This window comes from Neovison vison, chromosome 12 (genome assembly GCF_020171115.1).
Source record: "Neovison vison isolate M4711 chromosome 12, ASM_NN_V1, whole genome shotgun sequence".
Lineage (NCBI taxonomy): Eukaryota > Metazoa > Chordata > Mammalia > Carnivora > Mustelidae > Neogale > Neogale vison.
Genome location: NC_058102.1, coordinates 49,715,267 through 49,738,738, shown reverse-complemented (window position 1 = coordinate 49,738,738; position 23,472 = coordinate 49,715,267). Strand labels below are relative to the sequence as shown.

At 36.9% G+C, this 23,472-nt stretch overlaps 1 protein-coding gene across 1 annotated transcript in view; it reads left to right on the top strand.

Annotated features, from left to right (window-relative positions):
- Positions 1–265: 265 nt before the first annotated feature.
- The window catches only part of CAND1 (cullin associated and neddylation dissociated 1), a 41,979-nt gene continuing 18,772 nt past the window's right edge, over positions 266–23,472 (top strand). The window contains exons 1-3 of the mRNA XM_044228999.1: positions 266–770; positions 11,638–11,781; positions 21,601–21,755. Coding sequence (XP_044084934.1) covers positions 703–770; positions 11,638–11,781; positions 21,601–21,755 — 367 coding nt within the window. The 5' untranslated portion in view covers positions 266–702. The remainder of the gene's footprint in view (positions 771–11,637; positions 11,782–21,600; positions 21,756–23,472) is intronic.

Below are 23,472 nucleotides of genomic sequence, written 5' to 3'. Positions count from 1 at the left end.
AGCTAGCATTACTCCTGGCGTTCTACCCCTTAAAAATCGTAAACCTTTCCTTTACTGTCATACGGGAAAAAGGCAAGTTATTCTCAGATCACAGCACGCTTGTTTCCCCCACCCCCCCGTCCTTTAACCGTCGCTTTCAAGTCTCGCGAGAACAAATCCTTTTGGTCGTTGTCATGCCTCCTGAAAGGCGGTTCACGCGAAGACTGACGGAGGCCTCAGCCAACAGAATTACCTTTTAACTAGCGTCTCAATCGCGTGCGTGGGGAGACCTCCATGAACCCTGACCTCGGCTCTCCGTGGCGTCCCGCGTTTGTCGCCCCCGCCCCCGGAGCGAAGGAGGCGGGTTTTGGCCTCTTGCCCGAGGGAGCGAGTGCGGTGAGAGTGGCAGCGAGACCGATCCGAGTGGAGGTGTCTGGCTCCCCGGAGAGGCCCTGCTGTACTCCTCGCTGCCCATGAGCTCGGTTCCCAGCGAGCGGCGCCGTCGTTAGGTCGACCCCGTAGCCTCTGCTTCCTCCAGGACAGGCCCACGCCTCTCCGAGGAGGGGGCAGCCCGTCCAGGCGCCTCCCTAGTCAGCGTCGGCGTCGCGCTGCGACCCTGGAAGCGGGAGCCGCCGCGAGCGAGAGGAGGAGCGCCAGCAACAGCGGCGGCGGCAGCGGGCAGCAGCACCAGCAACGCCAGCGGGCGGGATCGAGGCCGTCAACATGGCGAGCGCCTCGTACCACATTTCCAATTTGCTGGAAAAAATGACATCCAGCGACAAGGACTTCAGGTGAGGCCGAAATCCGACCGTAAACCCACCTTGGGGTCCCCTCTCCGCGGCCCTGGCCCTCACGCGGGCCTTGCCCCACCCCTTGGCCTTGGCCGGTTTGTGCGCTTTCCCGAGCTCTCCGGCCCACCCCCCGTTCCCTGATCCCGCAGGTTCCTTTTACTCCCACCTTCCAACCCCCTCCCCCCCATTCGTTCCTCTAGGCCGTTGCCCGCTGCGGGTCCGAGGCGCCTTCTGCGTCCCCAAACGCCTCCACTGCATTCCCTGCTCCCCACCCCCCAGTCCCGAGACGTGGTTTTCGCGTCCCAGGTGTGTGAAGGGGCAGAATCCCCCACCCTTGTGGGGAAGGGAGTTGCTTTGGGCTTGGAGACCAGGAGGCCCGGGCCTACCGGCCAGCCCGCCTTGAGCGCTAGGCCGCCCTCCTGGCTAGGGCTGAGGCTTGCTGCCCTCTCCGGGCCCCAGCTGCCGCCTCTTTTCCCGCAGAGGGAGTGGGCCTAGGTGCATTCAGCTTGAATGATCTGCTTTATTTGAGCTTTCCACGGATTGTGTTATAAACTTTTTCTTTGGACAATTCCTTTCGTGAAGGTGGGAAGAAGGGGGTGGGGTGGGGAGGGAGCCAGGATGAGGGAACTTGACTCGCAGGGTTTTCCCGCCAGCATCTCTGTCATTTTTCCTTGTCAGGTGAAAACTAAGCAGAAATTCGGGGTTTCATTCTCATTTCCTTCTATCCAAAACTACGGCCAGAAAGGTGAATTCCTGAACCTTAAACGTAAAGCAAGCAAATGGGTCTTCCTGATGGAAGTTTTCAAAAATGGGGGTGGTGAATATGAGGCTTTATTATGGCAGTTCTGTTCTAGAAGACGAGTACTGACTGTTCCAAACCTTGGTAATATGTATACTGAAGAATTGTTATATTTTTACGGATTATCTTGGCCTCTCTTTCTCTCTCTCTCTTTTTTTTTTGTGCTACAGTGGTGGTTACATTCCTTTCCCACCTCCTGTTCCATCACAAAATAAATAAGCTCCCAGTCTAAAAAAGCTTTTTTATTTCTTTGATATTCGTTTTGTTCTCTAAGGCTTGGTGGTTGTATTTTGTGAGCATTTTAAAGGAAAGAACAGATGTCTTCAATTAAAATTGAAGCTGAAGCCTATTTTAATTTGTTTTAATTGTGTATATATGCACAGTACCCTTTAATACCTGAATACCTGAAAATGCCCAGACCACATCTGTCAGGAAGGGATTTTCTATTTGTGAAAGGAGAAGCATGAAAACTGTAATGATCATATTCCTAACTAAATTGATGTGTCAGTGTATTCACATGGTCAGTGAAATACAGTTTTGGTTCTGTGACTTCAAAGCCAGAAATGATTTTTAAAAAGTTTTGCTACCTAGGAGGTTATTAATTATTGCATTTGAAAATTTTAAAATCCAATTTGCTAATATGAAAAATTTTAGTGTTGTGACTTTTTGAAAGAGACATGTCTCTCTTTGGTTATTTTGATATTTTAGATTTGTGTAGATCAAAATCACGGTTTATTGAGGGAAATAAACGTTTTGCTTTTATTTTTGTTTGTGTGTTTTTTAAGGATTAGAATGCCATTTACTTTGGAGCTTCTCTTGCTCCCAGTGCAAGACACTGAAATTTAAATACACATTTGAGTGGAATATATATACACATATATATGAACTTTCAGCTATGTAGAATGTGTGGTGTGATTCCCCGTCTCCCCCACCCCCACCATTTCTGTCAATTTGGCTCATTCTGTAAAAGTACTAAATATCGTTCTGATTGTATTCAATTTCATACTAAAGATACCACTTTGCTGTAATACTGTAATAGCATGATTTTGTTCAACTGGGTAGACTTGTGTATGGGTAATATGCTTAGAATAAACAAATCAAGCCCTGTTTATACTGCATATGTGATTTTTGACTCAAGCTACTTAATTTCTTGTAAAGATGATCTATACATGATTTTGTTTTCTTTTTTAAATAAATTATATGAAAGAAATAATGCTTTGATGTTAAGCTGTAGTCAGTGTTGAACTTGATAAGAATTATCTACCAGGTTCAGCTAGAATAAATCAAAACATTGCTGGGAAGGTTGTTATAAAAAGTATAATATTGATATATTTCTAATAGTTGATAAAGAAGTTAATTGTATGAACTGTGACTTCCAGCTATTTGGCATTTTTAAGGTATGTTTATTAACTGTGTTTTTAAGACTTGTAAAATATCCTGAAGCCATCCAGTTACAGACAAGTCTTTCAAACTAAAGTACTCTGTATATTAAGTTACAGATAGAGAGTAACTAAAATAGTGAGCATTTAAAATCAAGTATTTTGAATATTTTTCTGTATAATTTTAGTATAGGCATTTATTTGTATATATGTGTTCTATTTTAAAATTATCCCTTCTACTTTCTCATTTGAAATTTGTTTATTTTGGTGTAAATATCAGTTAGTTGCTATTTGTTTTAAAATAGCTACTAACAAAGATCTTGAGGACAGAGTTAATATTATAGGATATCTAGTGCAAAGCACTCTACTAATGCTAAGGGGAGACGAAAACAGTAATCTATCTAAAAGGAAAAAAAAAAAATTACTCCTCTCATGCTAGACTCCAAAGAGACTATGACCTACCAGTCACAAAATATGGGCACTAGTCATATGTTCTAGTCTAGTAGGATTTTTTCTTGGGAACTGTCTATGAGATCTTGGGGAGACTGCTTAATCTGGGACTAAATTTTTACTTTGAGAAACTTGTTCTTGGGTGATTACAAAAGGTCCCTTATAGACCTGAAATTTTAGATTCTGAATAACTAAATAGTCCATTCATATGAAGAAAGTAAAGAAATGGGTACAGGTTAAAAATTTTTCAGATGTTAGCGTTTTTAAAAGAATCATTTTGTAGGATTTAAATCCTGGGTTCAATTTATTGGTGAGGGACATCTGATGTCCTTTTTCTTTCATGTTTTAGTATTCTGCACTCTTTGAAGGCAGTATTTTAAGCTTTACTACTAGTAGGTAGGTCATTCTGTAGATACCAGAATGAAAACTTAAATGTGCATAAACCATGTGAACGCTCTGTTTATGAATATTAATATTAAAAATTGGGTTGCGATAACTTAAGTTTTACTCCTATGTTTCACCACCAATTGAATTTAAGTATTCCAAGGACTAAGGAGCTGAAGAAAATTTATCACTGTTCTATCTTTATCTACATAGTAGTTAACATTAATGCTTAGTGTCAGCTTTATATACTGGATCCTGTTTATCCTTATAACTCTAGTAAAGTGGATACTAACAATCCCTATTCCAGTCCAGGAAACTCAGGTGTGATGGTGTTCATTAAATACTTGTCCAGGGTGAGTTAGACATTAGATCTGGGGTTTCCAGACCACCCCCAACTCCAACCCCAACCCCCAGAGCATGAACTCCTTTTTTTAAAGATTTTATTTATTTGACAGAGATCGTAAGTAGGCAGAGGCAGGCAGAGAGAAAGAGGGGGAAGCAGGCTCCCCACTGATCAGGGAGCCAGATGTGGGGCTGGATCCCAGGGCCCTGAGATCATGACCTGAGCCAAAGGCAAAGGCTTAACCCACTGAGCCACCCAGGTGCCCCCAGAGCTTGAACTCTTAGCCACTGTGTTATGTTACTTCTCTAGGGTTTTGACTAGGGGACATTAAGACTAAACTTAAATTTCATTTCCCTCTCAGGCTTATGGAGTATTTTGTGCTAGAAGACACTTTAAGTAATTCCCTGAGAGGGACTGCAAAATGTTTTAAGATCTAGTGCTTGCCCTCAGTGATATTTACATACTTGTTGAATGGTTTAAGACACTTTTACAAAAAGATAACCCAGAGCAATATGTAGTTCTCATCCTTAAGTGGTAGAGAAGATAATAGCAAGGAGATTCCTGTTGGTGGAGTCATGTGAGTTTGGTCTTGAAATTGTAGGTAGAGAAAATGAGCGCAAGTGTGAAATGTGAAAGGTCACTATACAAGTAGATAATCTTGACTGGAGCTGGTTGTTCAGGGAACTGCTTGAGGGTAGGGAACTTGTTTTACCAAACTGAGTCCTCCACTGTTTTGAACTTGTGGGTTCTCAGGTGATAGTTTTAGTTGGATTTTAATTACAGAGTTAAAGAGAAAAACATGTAACGATTTTGAGAAATTTCTTCCAGAAACCATTGTAAAAATCTTAGTCAATTTTTTAAAATATCATTTGATACAATCTTAAAATAATTACTGCATTGCAGAATTTCCTAGCTTGATAATGGTTTATGTTACCAAATTTATGTATGTATGTGTTTTGGATATTAGCAGGTATTTTCTTCTTGGAAACTGTAAATGCTAATTAAAAAAAACTCAGGCCTCATACGGAATTCACTTTCAGAGCTGGAAGGGACTTCAGGATCCTATAACATAGCTGAAAGTAATGTATGGGTATTTATAATAATGTAACAATAAATACTAGCGAAGTTCTCTGTACTACCTGTGCTTGAAGAAAAGTAAGTTTTAATCAGAGGAAATCGATTTGTAGAGTTTTTAAGAAGGTGATTTCTGGGCACCCTTTAGGTACTTTGCATGTTGATGGCGGTAAGTTACTGGATTTCACTTATATGATTTTTCTTGATAAAGCTGTACTGCTAACACCGATTATCAGCAATGATGAAAGCTCACCATTGAAAAATAGACTTCATTGAGGAAACTGGAAAGAAGAGGACTAAAATTTTTACTTACATGAACAATATTAAGACCCTCCTAAATTAATACTCCAAGGGAATAAATTAGAAAAAATGAGATAGTAGTGGTGTGTGTATATGAGTTCCTTGAAAGATAATGAACTCACTGGATGGTGCAGTTGGCTCTTAATCCCATAGATTTCTGTTAGTAACGGGTGAAATTGTTGTATATGTATGAGGGAAAGGGTTGTGAGACTGCTCATTGTGCAATACAAGGTATCTATTTCTGCCATTGTTTCTGCACATATCTGCATTGGATTTACTAAAGATGAATAAGTTCTCCCCTCAAGGAACTTTCAGTCCAGTGGAATAAGCCAGGTGTATAAATTCTATCCTGTGACTGTCTTGTTCATAACTGTGTTTCCAAAGCCTAGCACAGTTCCTCATGATGGTACTCCTGGACTTTTGATTGAATACGTGAGATGGCATTGTCTGTAGGTTATGCCCACCTGGGACTGCCTTAGAAGCTTGAAAGTTAGTATTTTAACTTTCCGCTTTCCCACTTTAAGCATTTTTTTTTTTCCCCTGTTGTGTCCCATTGTATTACCATGTACCAAATGTCCCAGTTGGAAAAATCTCGATGTCACCTTTCTACCTTTTTCTCTCTCATTTAATTTCCTGATTAGTATTTCCCCAAATGTGTCTTCCTGTCTCAGGCTTCTTTCTAAACCAGTCTTTTGGTAACTCTTCCATTAGAATTTTCTTTCTAAATACCTCAGCTGATCAGTGCCCTCCTCACTAATTCCCGTTGACTACAAGATAAACTCTAAACTTCTTAGCTGTTGCCCACTAAGATCATTGAAATTACTCTTCCCCAAGTTTCTAACAAGCTCTGTGTATGTAATTTAATAGATCTTTTCTTTGCGTACCTATTTGATAGACAAGCCTTGTTTATCACTCTTTCCTTCTTGAAATTCTCTAAAATAGGCATCGTTGTCACAGATCGGGTTTATTACCATAGAGGGAGAGAGAACACACGCTATGGGCAGTCTCAGTTAAAGAGTGTAAGGCCCCATTCATTTGGGTAATTTTGGGAAGGTTCTAAGGAAGTGGATTTCCAAACTGGATTGTTGGAATGTTGGGACAATTCCATCGTTTGATATCTTAATACGAGGAGGGCGAGACTAAAGCAGAGGAAAAGCTGTAATTGGTGAAGAAGTAGCAGTCACTTAATGAGTTAGAGAGGAAGAGGTGTTTGGTATTTTGTGTTAAGTGAACTTGTCTGAAATGGCTGTTCTGTGAGGTTGTTGATGTCTAGGAAAACAATACACTTTCTTTGTAAGCATCAGATCAGTTTGGAATAACATTCAGATATAGGTATGAGCCTCATATCAGTTCCTGGACTGTAGGGCTACTTTCTTTTGTTTTTGTTTTTTCCCTTTTCTTAGTCCTCCCTTTTGACCAGCAGCCGATGGAGTTGGGCTGCAGGTCATGATTGATTTATGATGTCTGCATCTTCACTGTTGCTGAGACTTTGTTGAATAGGATCAGAGGAATGGCCATTCCGTGTAGTCTGTAGTTGAGCCAGCTTTATTAATCCTTTCTCTTCTTGTGAGTGGTTGAACCATCTGATAAGACAATGGCAGCTCGGTAACAGTAAGACTCTGGAAGGGATATATACATACCTGACTATAACACCCAAGTCACGTGGTTTTCCTCCTGCTGCTTTGTCCGTTTTCTAGCTCATCCCATCCCATCCCCATATCTAATCCATTTCAAAGACTTATTTTAACCTTTTAAAACTCAAATAGTTCTTATTATTGTCTGTAGGTGGTACTATCAAGTTACCATGAACATTGAATTAGTGATACTGAGCCATTACTTCTGGGGAAGTATGGTGGTAGGTTCCTGTGAGCCTCTAGTCACAGTTGATCAGTTCATAACCTTGTTTTATGTTTATTTCTGTTTAAAGACAACCTTATTTAATATATGTTGTTGATTCATTCACAGTGTGCTCACAGCTAGTAGTGCTGTCATTTCATGCCTGAGAAAAGCTTATCTAATACATGTATTTTTTTTCTGAAAGACACTGCTTTCTTGTACCTAGGAATACTAGACAGCACTATACTATGCTTGGGGCTCATTTTAAACAGCAAAATTAACCAGCAACAAAAAGCACAAAGGTAAAAGATGTGGCACTAGGTAGAGGATACTTTTTATGGTATATGAGCTGAAACAAGAAGGCATTTACTCTGCTAGTAATGTAAGAATTGATTGTATGTCCATATTTCTCCCTCCATAGATTGTCATAATCCTAATTGTAGCTGCCATCATTTCTCACTTAGACTGCTACAGTAATTCTCCTAACTTTCTCCATTCATTTTGGGTAAATGAGGATTGGTTCTTTCTACACTCTGATGGTAGTGTAGCTGGAGTAATGTTTCTGAAATACACATTTGATCATTTCAGTATCCTGCCAATCTCTGACCTAGATGCCTTTCAGTAGCCTCCCATTGCTCTTAGAATAAAACAAATCCTAATAAGACCCCCAGCTCTCTTCAATCTCTTGGCCCCTGCTTACATGTCTGTCTTTCCCCACCCCCACCCCCCCGCAAATTCCTGCCTGTGCTTCAGAGTTCAGTCATTCCTGATGCACGACACTTAGTGCAACCTACATCAGGTTACTTTATTAAACCTTTGAGTATTCCTTGTGCCCTATTCCTTTCCTTCCCTTCCTAGCATTTATCTCTGTTCATAATTACATATATCATTAACCCATATATGTAGTTTTTAAAACCAATATGTCTCTGTGATTGTATTGTAAGCTCCAAGACAATAGGAACTGTTTGCTTTTGCCATTTCTTGTTTATACAGGGTTGAGCATAGTACCTGATACATAGATAATAGGTTCTCATTACATAGTCAGTGAGTAGATCAGATCTTTCTTATCTTGACGTCAGCCTCTATTTCCATCTTCTTGTTAGATTTCTTTCTACCTGCCTCTGTCGCAGCCACACTTAACTGCTTCTTAGCCTTTCACTCGAAAGTGTTAGTCCCTCAGCACTGTTGCTGCTGCCACCACCCCCACCCCAACACAGACAAAAATAAAAATTAAAAATTCCTAACCAGCTTTCCCCAGGCACACCCCTGTTAATCTTTTGAAATCCAAACTAACTGTCAGTTCTTTGGTGTGATCAGTGTCAAATGTCCTTGAGTATTTTTAAAAATCTATAAGGTTGAGATTTGTCCGTGTACCTGCCTGTCTGCCACAGTAAGGGAAAAGATGAGGAGGAGGGGGCTGGGTCTGCCTTAATCATCTTAGGTCTTACACCATGCCTAGAGCATTATTACGTGCTTAAGAGACATTTTACAAATTGGCTTTTGAATCTGCCATGAACAGCTTTTTATCTGGTTAAACAACTTCTTAACAGGATGATTTATAGTGCAAATTTTTATATCAAATTAAAGAAGGAAGAAATTCTTAGGACTTTCTGGTTGGGGGTCACCATTAAAAAGTAACTCTTAGTATAACTTCATACTATCTCAATCCATTTTTTCTGATTTTTAAAAATATTACCTATTGCTGATATTACTGGGATTCATTTCAACTTTCAAAAATGTTTAACTGTTAGTCATCCGATTTGTTAAATTAAAAACATGGAAGTATAGTTGATATACAATGTTATATTAGTTTCAGATGTACCACAAAGTGATTTGACAGTTCTAATTCTCTACATTACACAGTCCTCACCATGCTAAGTATAGTCACCATACAAAATTATTACAGTATTAGTGGCTATATTCCCTGTGCTTTACTTTTCATCCCTACCATTTATTTTATAGCTGGAAGTTTGTGCCTTTAATCCCCTTTAATACGCTCTAGGCCCATACATGCATGTTATTGAGAGTGGCAATATTTCATCCTTTTTTTGTGGCTATTTCATAAAATATTCCATTGTTCTTTAATCCATTTATCTGTTAGAGGACACTTGGGTTGCTTCCATATGTTGGCTGTTGTAAACATAGGGGTGCATGTATCTTTTTGAATTAGTGTTTTGGTTTTGGTAGATAACTAGCAGTGGAATTACTACATCGTATGGTATTCCTATTTTTAATTTTTTGAGGAACATCCATGCCATTTTCCACAGTGGCTGCACCATTTTGCATCCTACCCACAGGGAACAGGGTTTCCCCTTTGTCTGCATCCTTGCCAGTGCTTGTTATTTCTTGTATTTTTGATACTAGGCAATCTGACTGGTGTGAGGTGATATCCTGTGGTTTTGTATTAATCCTAGATTTTTGAAAATCAGGAGACTTCTCTGAGGTCAGGAGCCAAGGTTTATTTACTTTTTATCTATCCTTTGCTCACTCATAGTCCAGCCTTTGTAGCATAATAGGCAATGAATAAGTAAGTGGCAAATAAAGGAAAGAATCTGTTTACCAGTAGACTCCCTTCAGAACCTTAAAACAACTTTTTTTTTTTTAAAGATTATTTATTTATTTATTTATTTGACAGAGAGAGAGATCACAAGTAGGCAGAGAGGCAGGCAGAGAGAGAGAGAGAGAGAGAGAGAGAGGAGGAAGCAGGGTCCCTGCCGAGCAGAGAGCCCAATGCGGGACTCGATCCCAGGACCCTGAGATCATGACCTGAGCCGAAGGCAGCGGCTTAATCCACTGAGCCACCCAGGCGCCCTTAAAACAACTTTTTGCATTGGGATTATTTGCCTTTTTGCCTAAATTAATGGCCATGTTCTCTTCAACCAGATGATGAGCATTTCAGGGGTCTTTAGAGGTCCTAACTACTCTGGTTTTATTTCATGATTTTATGGAAGTAAAATGGCTATTTTTAATGCTTTGTATGTAGAATTCCTGCATTAGTATGCTATTACTCAGTTTTTTGTTTTTTTCTAGAATATTGTGTGGTTTTAATTTCATTTGTCATACAAAATGGGGAGGGGCTATCAATTACAACTGTGTTCATTTTAAAAGAAGTACATGCTTACTTTACCTTGTATAATCCCAATTTGAACACAGATTTTTTAAGCTGTTTCACAAAACTTGGTAGGAATTGTGCCTGCATTGTAGTTTAAAACTTCATTAAATTAACCTTAAATGAACATACTAACTCTTTAAATAACAAATAGTGAATTGCTAAATTAATAAATTGTTTTGCCAATCCTTACACATAGTTTATTGCCTGTATTGCCATACTATCTGCATAGCTGTTTATCATTTCAGTTCCAATAGTTAGTGTTTTTTAATTGATTGATTTAATTGAAGACACGGATTTTGACATTATAAATAGTATACTTTTCCTCAAACTTGATCTGGTTCAGATACATGAAAAAGTCATTTAAGTATTTGTTACTGCAGTTAGGTTATTTCAATAGGTAGAGAAGAGCCAGAATTAGGGGAAAAATTCATTCGGCCTTCAGGCAGATTGGGGGGGCTTTATTTCAGTGTGATTATCTGTTACTCTTGAGAAATTACTTTTAAAACAATGAATCGGCTGGTGAGGTTTATGAGAAAAAAATGAGTCTATTTACCTTATTTTTGTTTCCTATTCAACCCTTTCATTTAAAGCTGAGATTAGACAGTTGATCACTCTGGGGTTTTTTGTTAGGCTATTTATTCAGTATGAAACTTGTCTTTGGCAGTAGTTCTTAAGGGTAGGGGGCTGGATATCAGATGGAACAACGTTCTAGAATTGCCTCCACCATTTTGAAAATACACCTGATAAACCTTGTGATGGGAGTTTGAGTGGAAGTGAGAATTTGTATTTTGGAAATTTCCCAGTAATTTTTTAATATGTGACCCCCGCCCTTCAATCCAATAGAGAATATTATATAGGAAGGTATTATGTTTGTAGTTAAAGACTTCCTAGATAAAATTCAAATCACATGCAAAGGAAAAAGTAAAGAGGAGTTTTTCTCCTCTTAAAAGCAGTGATATAATTAATTATGAAAATGAAAATTATGAAAATGAAAGCGCACTCATGGTAGATCCTGTCAGTAACTTAAAATAGAACTGACCTGGGGAAGAGAATTTAAAGTGATGGTACCATATTTAAAAGAGATTGTTAGGACTTAAGATAATTAGGTAAGGATGATAGCATTAGATTTGAAAGATACGATCTTTGTGCTTAAAAAATTTAAATTATCAACAAATTTAATTTTTTGATAGGTTTATGGCTACAAATGATTTGATGACAGAACTGCAGAAAGATTCCATCAAGTTGGATGATGACAGTGAAAGGAAAGTAGTGAAAATGATTTTGAAGTTACTGGAAGATAAAAATGGAGAGGTACAGAATTTAGCTGTCAAATGGTAAGTGTTTTTACTTGCTTCCTACCCCTACCATAAAAGACTCAGTGTAATAGTTGGTAAATTATTTTAGTCTTGTACTATGTCTTTCCGGAATTTTCTTTAGAATTTATGGATGAGTGGTGAGTGTTTAATGTTTGTATATGGTACGTATGATGCACTTCTTAAAGTTTCTTTTTTTTTTCCTTTAAAGATTTTATTTATTTATCTGATGGAGCGAGAGAGCACAGCAGGTGAAACAGTAGAGGGAGAAAGGGAACAATAGAGGGAGAGGGAGAAGCAGGCTCCCCACTGAGGAAGGAGCCTGATGCAAGACTTCCCAGGATGCTAGGATCATGACCTAAGCCAAAGGCAGATGCTTAACCATCTGAGCCACCCAGATGTCCCATACATTTCTTAAAGTTTTTTATGGTGTTTTGATTCATACGAAATACATAATGGAAACTGCAGACAGAGTGATTATCTCACTTGTTTGACCTGGTTTTTTTTAGCCCAGTTTAGAAGGCCTACCTGCCTCTGTCCATTTCTGTATGAAAATTTAAGAACCAGTGATCAAGGGAAGTAAGAAATCATAAGACTTTATAAAGAACAGCAGCATTTAAAATCATAGTTAGCACAAATTCAGACTGATGATACAGCAGTTACAAAGAATTTTTCCTAAAAATGGTGGGAATTCAGTTGTCTTTGTGTACAGTGCAGTAGGAGCATATTATTAGACATGGTATTGACAGACTATTTTTAGTAATAGGGTGCAGAATTTGAACTCTCAATAAATTATGTTAATGGATTATTTCATTTATATGTATCAAATATTAGAAAACCTTAACAATTTACATAGTAAGTTATTAGAAAGTATAGCCTTTAGTTTCATATAACAAACACTGGAATTTTGTATCATTTTGTATGCCCTGTAATAATTAGGCAACAATTTAAGTAAAACATTACCTCATTATGACTCCTTTATTGCACTTAAAAAAATTTTTTTTAAAGATTTTATTTATTAGAGAGAGAGAGAGAGAGAAAGAGCGCAAGCACACAAGCACACACAAGGAGGAGCGGGGAAGGGTGGAGGGAGAGGGACAAGCAGATTCCCCACTGAGCAGAGAGTTTTCCGGGATCGTGACCTGACTCAACTGACTGAGCCACCCAAACACCCAACATTGCATTTTATTACAAAGGTTTTAAGTTTGTTTTAGGCTTAGGTTTTACGTACCTGCTATAAAAATGTGAGAAATCATTGGTCAGCATAGAGTTTCTAGACATGCAGTACAGTTTTCTTTAACTTGGGACATTTGCAAGTTTAAAATAAGTCTTAAAAAGGTAAGTTGGAGAATAATGCAGTGAATATAATTTTACTTTAGTTATTTTTCATCTTTTAATTTTTTTGCCTGTGCTTAATAAAATTAAATATTGTTCAAAATATATGGTGAACATTTACCAGCTTTTAAAAGTGGTTGATATAAGGTAGTCTTTGTCCGAAATTGAGAGTTGAGAGATACATAGCTCTTACTCACTTGCGTAGGAATCTTCTCATTAGGAACCTGAGCTTTTGGTTTTCCAAAGACCTTTTATTCTTAAAACGTAACAGATTGTGGGGAAGAAATGGCATATATTCAAGAAAAAAAAGGAATGAAGATAAAAAACCAAAGTAATATAAGAGGAGATAAAAACCCAAGAACTGATTTTTAGAGGAGGGAAAATCACAATAGATAAATTACTAACTAGCCTTATCAGGAAATAGGGAAAATTGTCAAAGAACTCATCACCCAAAAGAAACTCAGGCCCAGAAGTCTTTAACACACGTCTTTGAAACCTCAAAGAACAGATAGTTCCAGTACAGAGAATTCTAGTACTATTCCAGTACATAAAACTTCCCAATCTTTTATTTAAGCCAATTACTGATAACATATTCTGACTGAGGATAACACTGAAAAAGAAAACTACAGACTGTTTAAATGTTCAGATATAATCCAGCAATACAGTAAGTGTGATATACCATGACCAAGTGAGATTAATTCTAGGAATGAGGGCGGTTCAGTATTATGTGCTTTGTTAATATATTTCATTATGTTAGTAGATAAGAGGAAGAAAAAACAGTTGTCCAGGCCCTGTTAAGATTCAACATTGATGCTTGATTAAAACAAAGACACCAAAACACAACACTTACTTAGGCTACTTAGTGTAATTAGGAGTGAAACACCTTCCGAAGACCATCATCATATTATGTCACTGGAGTGAAGAACGGATCAGGGATGCTTTATCTCACTTGGGAGAATTCACTACCTGTTTCTAGGGAAACATTTAATAACAGAGTTGATAAGACTTTTTTTAATATCAGGTGCACACACACCTACACATACCTTAACCCAAAAGCCAGATACCTTTACACTAATGTCAGGAACAAATCAAAGATGGTTTTCTGTCTCCACTACATTCTTTATTTTTTTTTAAGATTTTATTTTTTTTATTTATTAGAGAGACTGAGACAGCGAGAGAGGGAACACAAGCAGGGGGAATGGGAGAGGGAGAAGCAGGGTTCCTGCCGAGCAGGGGAGACAATGCTGGGCTCGATCCCAGGACCTTGGGACCATGGCCTGAGCTGAAGGCAGATGCTCAATGACGGAACCACCCAGGCGCCCCTCCACTACATTCTTTTTGAAGATATTAGCCACTATAGGACAAGGGAGAATAAAATGATATGCATAAGAATTGGAAAAGGTACATGAAAATAAGTCAGTCTAGAAAAAAATTTCATGTGGACAGTAAGAAGTCAGTGAAGTAATGGGAAGTCAGGAAAGGTAATGAAGAAAAATGTGTAGTTCTCATATAAACAATAACCAATTGGAAGATCTCATGGAATCAAATGTCCATCTATTACAGCAACAGAAAGACAAAATGCCTAGGAATTAAATGTAACAAGAAATGTTACAATGGTGACCTTCAGTGAGGGTATTGAATAGTGTAGGTAAGGTTACAATTTTATCTTTTTCAAAACTTAAGGAGAACTTTAAAATATTCTTGACCCCTAAAAAAAGGTACTTGGAACAAATAGAAAGACATTCCATGTCCTTGGGTTGGATAAATCAACAAAGTTATTGGTTCTCTTCAAGCTAATTCAATGCTAAAATTGTAAAAAATTATTTCACAAGCTAGACAAGTTGATTTTAAGGTATATTTTGGTGGGAGGGAGAAGGGCAGGTGTTTGTTTGCTCAAGATAGTCAAGAACACTGAAGGAGTGTAACAGTTGCTGAAGTAGGAGTTGTTGCTTAGCCCGACGAGATATGAAAATAGGCTATTATGTTTCTCTAATCAAAGCAGTGCAATAGTGAGGCATTAATGGACAAGTGGAGTAAAATAGAAAGTATGTGATAGAAAGTTGGACCCCGGGATCAAGACCCAAGTTGAAGGCAGAGACTTGAACCCATTGAGCCACCAGGTGCCCCAAAGGTGGTTTTCTTACTATCAAATTGTAGGAGTTCTTCATACAGTCCAGATAGGCCCTTTGATACATATATTTTATAAATATTTTCTCCCAATTTGATGAGCTTAAGTTTTTAAATTTAGTTTTAAATTTAGTTTCATTTGATTATCTTACAAATTAATTTCAGCTTTTCTTTTATGGTAATTGCTTTCCATGTCCTAAGAAGCCTTTGTTTATCTTACGTTGCAACAATTCCCTCCTTTTTTTTTTCTAAAAGCCGTATAGTTTCAGCTTTTACTTTTAGTCTTGTGATCTGTCTTGAATAAATTTTTGTGAAATAGGAATTGAGTTCAGTTTTTTCATGGGGACATCTCATTGTTGAAGCATTGCTTTTCCCATTGAATTGCACTGATACCAGAGATCAGTAGACTGAAAGTGTGGATTTATTTCTTCACTCTCTTGTGTTTCATTGGTGTTTTTGTGTATTATTATACCAGTACAAAACTGTTATATTAGTGTAGTGTATTAGACAACCTTGCCACTGTTGACTTTTTGGGGTGATAATTCCTTGTGAGGAGCTTACCTGTGTATTTTGTGTATTGTAGGATATTTAGTAGGATCTTGCCTTTAGCTACTATTTGCTAGAAGCATTCCTTCTTTCCCTGGGAGTGTCAACCCGGAATGTTTCCAGACATTGCCAGCTGTCTACTGGAGGTTAAAAATTACCCTTTGTTGAAAACCCCTGGTATAGATGTATACAAGTCTGTTGTAAGGTGGTGTAAGTTCTTAGCTTCCTTCTTCCTTTTTCAAGAGAATTTTGGTTTTTTAGGGTTTTTTGTTTGTTTTTTTAATTTCCATTGTAAATTTCAGGATTGGTTTGTCAATTTCATTTTTTTTTTTAATCTTGCTCAAATTTTGATTGGGATTGTGTTGAAGCTATAGAGATTTTTGAAGAGAACATCTTAACAATATTGTCTTTTAACAGTGAACCATAGTATCTCATACTTACTTATTAGTCACAGTAGTTTTTGTAGATTCCTTGGGATTTTCTACCTAAAATAGGGGTCATCAGTGAATATCCCCCTCTTTCAGTCCTGATTTTGGTAATTTCTGTTTTCTCTCCTTTTTCCCGCAAGTCATCTAATTAGGGATTTACCAGTTTATCAAAGAACTGTTTTTTCTCTGTTGTTTGTTGCCTTATTGTAATGCTCACTTTCTTCCTTTCTAATTCTTAAACAATTAAAGGTATGTATTTTTTTCTAACTACTTCTTGAGCTACATTCTACAAATTCTGCTGGTATCATTCAGGTAATCTCTACACCCAGTGTGGGCTTGAATTTAGAACCCCGAGATCAGGATTTGCATGCTCCACCCACTGAGCGAGCCAGCCAGGTGCCCCTGGATTGAAATAGTTTTAATTCTGTTGTGATTTTCCTTTGATCCTTGGGTTATTTAGAAGTAATTTTCAAATATTTGGAAGTTACCTAGATGTTTATTTTTATTGCTGTCTAATCTAATTCCATTTTGTTCAGAGAACCATATTCTTTAAAATTTCAGGTTGTTTGTTTTGGTTTGTTTTGTCTACTTGGATTTGTTTTATGGTTTAGCATTGTGATACATCTTGGTGAATGAATGCCCCAAGTATACTTGGAAGAAAGTATATTCTGTGGTAGAGGGGCATAATATTTTAGAAATGTCAAGTCAAGGTAGTTGATAAAGTTTAGATTTTATATTCTTTGTGATTTTTTTTTTTTGTTTTTGGCATTAAATACCCAGAAGAGTGGAGTGTTTAAGTTTTCCAACTATGATTGTCAAATTATCTGTTTTTCTCTTTGATAATGTCAGATTTTGTTCCATGTATTTTAAAACCTAATGACTAAATGCATACACATTGATGTCTTCCTGATGTTTGACCTTTTTAGGAGTATAAAATGTTTCTCTTTAAATATACTTTATCTTCAAATGTAATTTCTTCTTTGTTAATATGGAAAAGTCACCCCAACTTTTTTAAAATTAGTGTTCGTTGGGATGCCTGGGTGGCTCAGTTGGTTAAGCAGCTGCCTTCGGCTCAGGTCATGATCCCAGCGTCCTGGGATCGAGTCCCACATCGGGCTCCTTGCTCAGCAGGGACGCTGCTTCTCCCTCTGCCTCTGCCTGCCATTCTGTCTGCCTGTGCTCACTCTCTCTTCCTCTCTCTCTCTGATAAATAAATAAAATCTTTAAAAAAAAATAAAATAAAATAAAATTAGTGTTCGCGTAGTGTACCTTTTTTTATTTTTCAGTTTAACCTATGTGTTTATTTTTAAATGATGTTTCTTATAGACAGTGAATAGTTAATTCTTGCTTTGATTCAGTCTCATAATTTTTGCCCTTTAATAAGAGTGCTTATATAGTTCATTGGCATTTATTACAAATATTTGGCACAGTTGGATTTAGGTGTGTCATTCTTCTTATTTTCATTTTGCTTTTGTGTTCCCCGCCCCCACCTGCCTTCTTTTGGGTTAATCAACTCTTTTAGCAATAGTTCTCAAAGTTTGATTCGGGGGACCCTGGAACATGATGTGACCCTGAAAGTGTCAAAGTTTATCATGTGAATAATTATTTTCCCTTTGACTCTCGTTTTCTTCTAAGTGCACAGTGTAATTTTCCAGAGGCTGCATGATGTGATCATCACAACAGATCGAATACAAAGTCAAATACGAGAATCCAGTTTTTTTTTTTTGAAGTGCAAACATAGATATCGGTGCTATTTTTCTCACTTTTTTGAGAAAGGTTAATTTTTAAAAAAATGTTTATGTTAACATGTGATAGGTTTATTTTTGTCACTTTTAATTTTTAATATGGTAAGTAGTGACAGAACCCACAAAGAAAAGTTTTTGGGGGTCTTCATTGATTTTTAAAGTGTTAAAAGGGTTCCTGAAACCAAAAGGTTGTGCATCTGCCATTGAGTCAGCCAGGCACTCCTTGTTGACTTTTTAGATACTATCTCCTAGTCTTTTTTGAATTGTCACTCTAGGCGGGATTATAAATTGCATCTTAAAATTATGATAGTCTACTGAAGGCTAATACTGTACCACTTGATACAAATTATATAAACCTTGCAGCATTTTCCCATTTACTTTCTTCCTGTCTTTGTGCTGGTTTTTTTTTTTTTTTTTTTTTTTGGTATATTTGTGTGTGTATATATCTGTAATACAGTATTATTTATAGTTTGAAGGAAAATCATATAGTCTTTTATTTTTTTAAATGTACTTTTACTTACTTAGTAATCTCTAAACCCAATGTGGGGCTTAAACTTCACAACCGTGAGATCAAGAGTCGCATGCTCTGCCATTGAGTCAGCCAGGCACTCCTTGTAGTCTCTTAAATAAAGCCTTTTATGTACACATATTTACGTTTCTGGTGATCTTTGTAAATCCGAATAACCATCTAGTTTACTTTTTCTTTAGCCGAAAGAACTTTTTTTGGCAATTCTTGAGTATAGATTTAGTAGTGATATAGTTTCAGTTTTTACCATAAATTATCTTTTTTTTTTTTTTTTAAGATTTTATTCATTTGTTTGAGAGAGAGAGAGAGAGAGAGCATGAGAAGGGGGAGAGTCAGAGTGGGGAGTAAACTTCCTGCTGAGCAAGGAGCCTGATGCAGGACTTGATCCCTGGACTCCAGGATTACGACATGAGCCAAAGGCAGTTGTTTAACCAACTGAGCCACCCAGGTGCCCTTTATTTTCATTTTCAAGGGATAATTTCACTGGATTTGGAATTCTAGGTAGACCTTTCTCTGTTTTTAGTTAACATCATCATTTGGCATTCAAATTGTTGTTTTTCTAAAATACAGTTTTAGAGAGTTTACAGTCTTTATCTGCAGAAGGGTTGGTCCAACAGAGCTGTTTTGCCATTACCAGAAGCTAAACTCTTCACATTCATTTTTAGAATTCCCTTTATTTTCACTCCAATTTTTTCATTGTTTCATGTTAGGTTTTTACACATATGCCATGTCTTTTGTCACTGCTGTATTTTGGATTGAATTGTTCTTGGATTTCTCCAACCTTTTTATTTTTCTTTCTTCTCTTAATTTCCCAAATTGCACTGCCTATGGCTTCTGCAGTCAAGCAGTTAGTTTATTGAACATCTGTATTTGATAAATATTGGTCTGACATTTATCCAGTTAAACAATTTTTATCATGTCACTTATGCTTGACAAAATGCATTGGCTCCCAGTTTTACCACATCACATTTAAATTTGCCATCCTAACTTTAAAGGTTCTCCATAATGTCCCAGGGGCCTACCTTTCCTATTGTCTTTTATATGCCTTTTGTGTCAAAACAGTTCTTTTCGTCCTCATTTTTTAAACTTATTTTATTTAAATTCAGTTAAACTTATTTTATTTAAATTCATTTAACATACAGTGTATCATTAGTTTGAGATGGTAGAGTTGAGTAATTCATCAGTTGCATATAACACCCGGTGCTCATTAACATTCCCCCACCCACTTCCCCTCCAGCAACCCTGTTTGTTTCTTATTGTTAAGAGTCTCTTATGGTTTGTCTCCCTCTGATTTTTGTCTTTATTTAATTTTTGCCTCCCTTCCCCTATGATCCTCTGTTTTGTTTCTTAAGTTCCACATATGAGTAAAACCATGATAATTGTCTCTGATTGACTTATTTCACTTACCATGATACCCTCTGTTTCCATTCACATTAGTGTAAATGGTATCATTTCATGCTTTTTGATGGCTGGGTAATATTCCTGTGTGTGTGTGTGTGTGTGTGTGTGTGTGTGTGTGTACACACACACACATCTTTATCCATTCAGCTGTTGGTGGACATTTGGGCTCTTTACATAGTTTGGCTGTTGTGGACATTGCTGCTATAAATATTGGGGTGCAGGTGTCCCTTTGGATCACAATGTTTGTATCCTTTGGGTAAATACCTAGTAGTTCAATTGTGGGATTGTAGTGTAGCTCTATTTTTAACTTCTTGAAGAACCTCCACACTGTTTTCCATAGTGGCTGTACTAGCTTGCATTCCCACCAACAGTGTAGGAGGGTTCCCCTTTCTCCTCATCCTTGCCAACATTTGTTGTTTCCTGACTTGTTAATTTTAGCCATTCTGACTGGTGTGATATGGCATCTGATTGTGGTTTTGATTTGTATTTCCCTGATGCCAAGTGATGTTGAGCATTTTTTCATGTGTCTGTTGGGCATTTGTAGGTCTTCTTTGCAGAAATGTCTGTTCATGTCTTCTGCCCAGTTCTTGACAGGATTATTTGTCTTTTTGGGTGTTGAGTATGATAAGTTCTTTTACCTTCTCCCATTCCTTGCGTTTTCTTTTGGTTTTGTCGACTGCTTCCTTTGTTGTGCAAAACCTTTTTATCTTCATGAATACCCAGTAATTCATTTTTGCTGTTGCTTCCCATTCCTCATTTTTTAAATATGCATTCCATTCATTCTGGTCTCTGATCTTTCCATTTAAAATGCTCTTTTCTAACAATATCCTATAAACTAAGTACCTAAAAGTATGTCATTAGGTGCAGTCTTCTGTCCTGTAAATACTAATATAGAATTTAAGAGTCTTTAAAAAGAAATTGTGCAGAGTGGTGCCTGTCTTCATTTCATTTCTAAAATAGCTTTGTGAATTTCTTAACCTTATCAACCAGTGGTAAATATTTGGAGATAGGGACATTACTTATTCAGTATAGTCTTAAATATAAGGGCTCTTCAATGAAAATTCATGTACCAAGCATCTATGTGCTAAATTCTTTGGGAAGGGCACTAAGGAAGAACTTTTCTCCATCAACAGTCAGTGGACCTTCATGCAAACCTATAATAATAATAATAATAATATAAAACACTAATATGAACAGAATATCCAAGGTTCTTTGGGAACATAGAGTAGTACTAAGTTGTTCGCTTTTTGTAACCAGTGGTTTGATGCTTTTTAAAATTTAAACAGGAAAATAGAAGGAATGTGAATTCTTTTGGTTCACAAGGTGGAGTTGGTGATAGATGATAGGAGGAAGGCAGGAGCAGAGTTGGCAAAGTGATGTATTGGATGAAATTGCTGTTTCAGGTAAACCATAGGATCCTTGTTAGGAGCAGACTCCTAATTAGCTTTTTTAGTAGTAAAAAATGTTTTGTATATATGAAGGATTGGGAGAGGTAAAAGCATCTTAAGTTTCATGAAACCATGGTGGATATCAGTGGGAAAACTGGAAACCAACTGCAAGGAACTTATCAGTCCAAATTTTTTTTACACCCTTATTCATATACAATGGGATGATACAGGCATAGTGTATTTACTTTGTGTTGATAGTTGCTAGGCGGAAAAAATTTATGCTTTTGTCTATTTTTGTTTTTGTATTTAATGTAAATTAATTTTTTTTCTATTTTATATTACAGTCTTGGTCCCTTAGTGAGTAAAGTGAAAGAATACCAAGTAGAGACAATTGTAGATACCCTCTGCACTAACATGCTTTCTGATAAGGAACAACTTCGAGATATTTCAAGTATTGGCCTTAAAACAGTAATTGGAGAACTTCCTCCAGCTTCCAGTGGTAAGCAAGAGCACTTTTTTCTTCCTAGTTCCTTTTTACCTGGAGCTGTTCTACCTTTCATTTGTTTTTTCCTCCTGGCCAGGGAAGGGGAGTAGTGTCAATCAGAGAATTTTTGTAAGGATCTCTTTGAACAAGTAAGAGGAAAAATGTCCAGAGTCTTATTTTTGCTTAAAATCAATTTTCACTTTTAAATCAATTTTATTTTGACTGAATTTAAGTATTTTGTAGGAATAGCAAGATTTTTTATTGTTGTATTTACCATGACTACAGAACAGAGTTAATGCTAACCTGTGCATTAAGGGAAAAGGTAACCAAAACTTTGAGTTATTTCTGATTAGCTATCTATTTTCAATATTAATTTTGCTTTGCATCAGAATTTGTGATGTGTGAAACATAATACTGTTTTAAGACAGTTGTGAAATAGTCCAGTTTACTAGTATCTTTATTAAGGCTGACTCTGTAGCTACTTTGATAATTTAAAAAATTTAAAATGACAATTAATGAATTTGTTAATTAATTAGACTTTGGCCTCTGACACAAATATTTAGGTAATGCAAATTTTAGAATTGATCTTGACTACCAAGCTGTTGGTTAAAATCAGCAGGCTGAAGTTATTGATGGTCTTATCTACAGGTTAAGTAAAATTATTATCTACTTCATGGAGAGATGTAGACTGGTAATAGTGTAGTCTAAGTATGTAGTTTTTACTCATTTACTTAACAAATATTTAATCTTTTGCTGTGCTAGCCATCATGCTAGATTGGTTTGTATTATTTCAGTAAGTCTAAACATCAGCCATATGGGTCATAATATTCCAGGTTTATTGACGAGGGAACTGAAACACAGAGAGATTGGGTTAATGCACCCAAAGTTGTGATTACCTATTTGGGTGAAGATTCAAATCCTCCATTATCTTTTAATCGAAAGATGATGCTTTTTCAGCTATTTCTTATCAGTGTGACTTTACTCTTATTATTTCTGTAAAATATTTCTTATATTAGTTATATTGACGTTTTCCTCATTTCTTTTCATTGAAACATGTTTGTTTTTAGCTGATTTCTGGTTCTAACGAATTCTGTTAACCGTTTAGATTAATTTCTTGTTCTTTTTTTCTCCCACCTGCCAGTAATAAGACAAATCTACTTCAAAATAGAATAACCTTGATTTATGAGTTCTCTGGAACAGCATTTCTAGTTCATCATAATGAAGTTTTGGAGTCTTTGGATTGGAATAGGAAGGATCTTACAGGTTTACAGCTCTCTCTCTTTTTTAAGAGATCATGTTGTTAGAGCTCAGAATATATTTGGTTTTTAATTTACTGAAATTTTAAAAAGTCTAGGTTGCTAGTAAAGAGTATTCAGGTAGAAGAAAATTCATTTCTGTTCTCCAGTCTAGAGGTGCAAACACTTCAGCTCCCATTGGCTCCATCGTTGGCAGTCATGTCAGTATATAGACTCCAGTAAAGTCTATTGAATTGTTACTGTTTTGCCTGTGTCATATACTCCTTCTGCAGTTATTATCTCTAATTTCTGCTTATGTCTAATAAATTACTTGGCTAAAAACAACCCGTTTTGAAATACTTACTTTTCTGACATGGATTTCTTAAGTCAGTCTCAATTATAATCGTTTAAAGTTGTTGACTATCTAGTAAGCACCAGAATATAAGGTAGAGTCATTATACTTTCCTTGAAATTATTCTTGGTTTATTATTCATGCA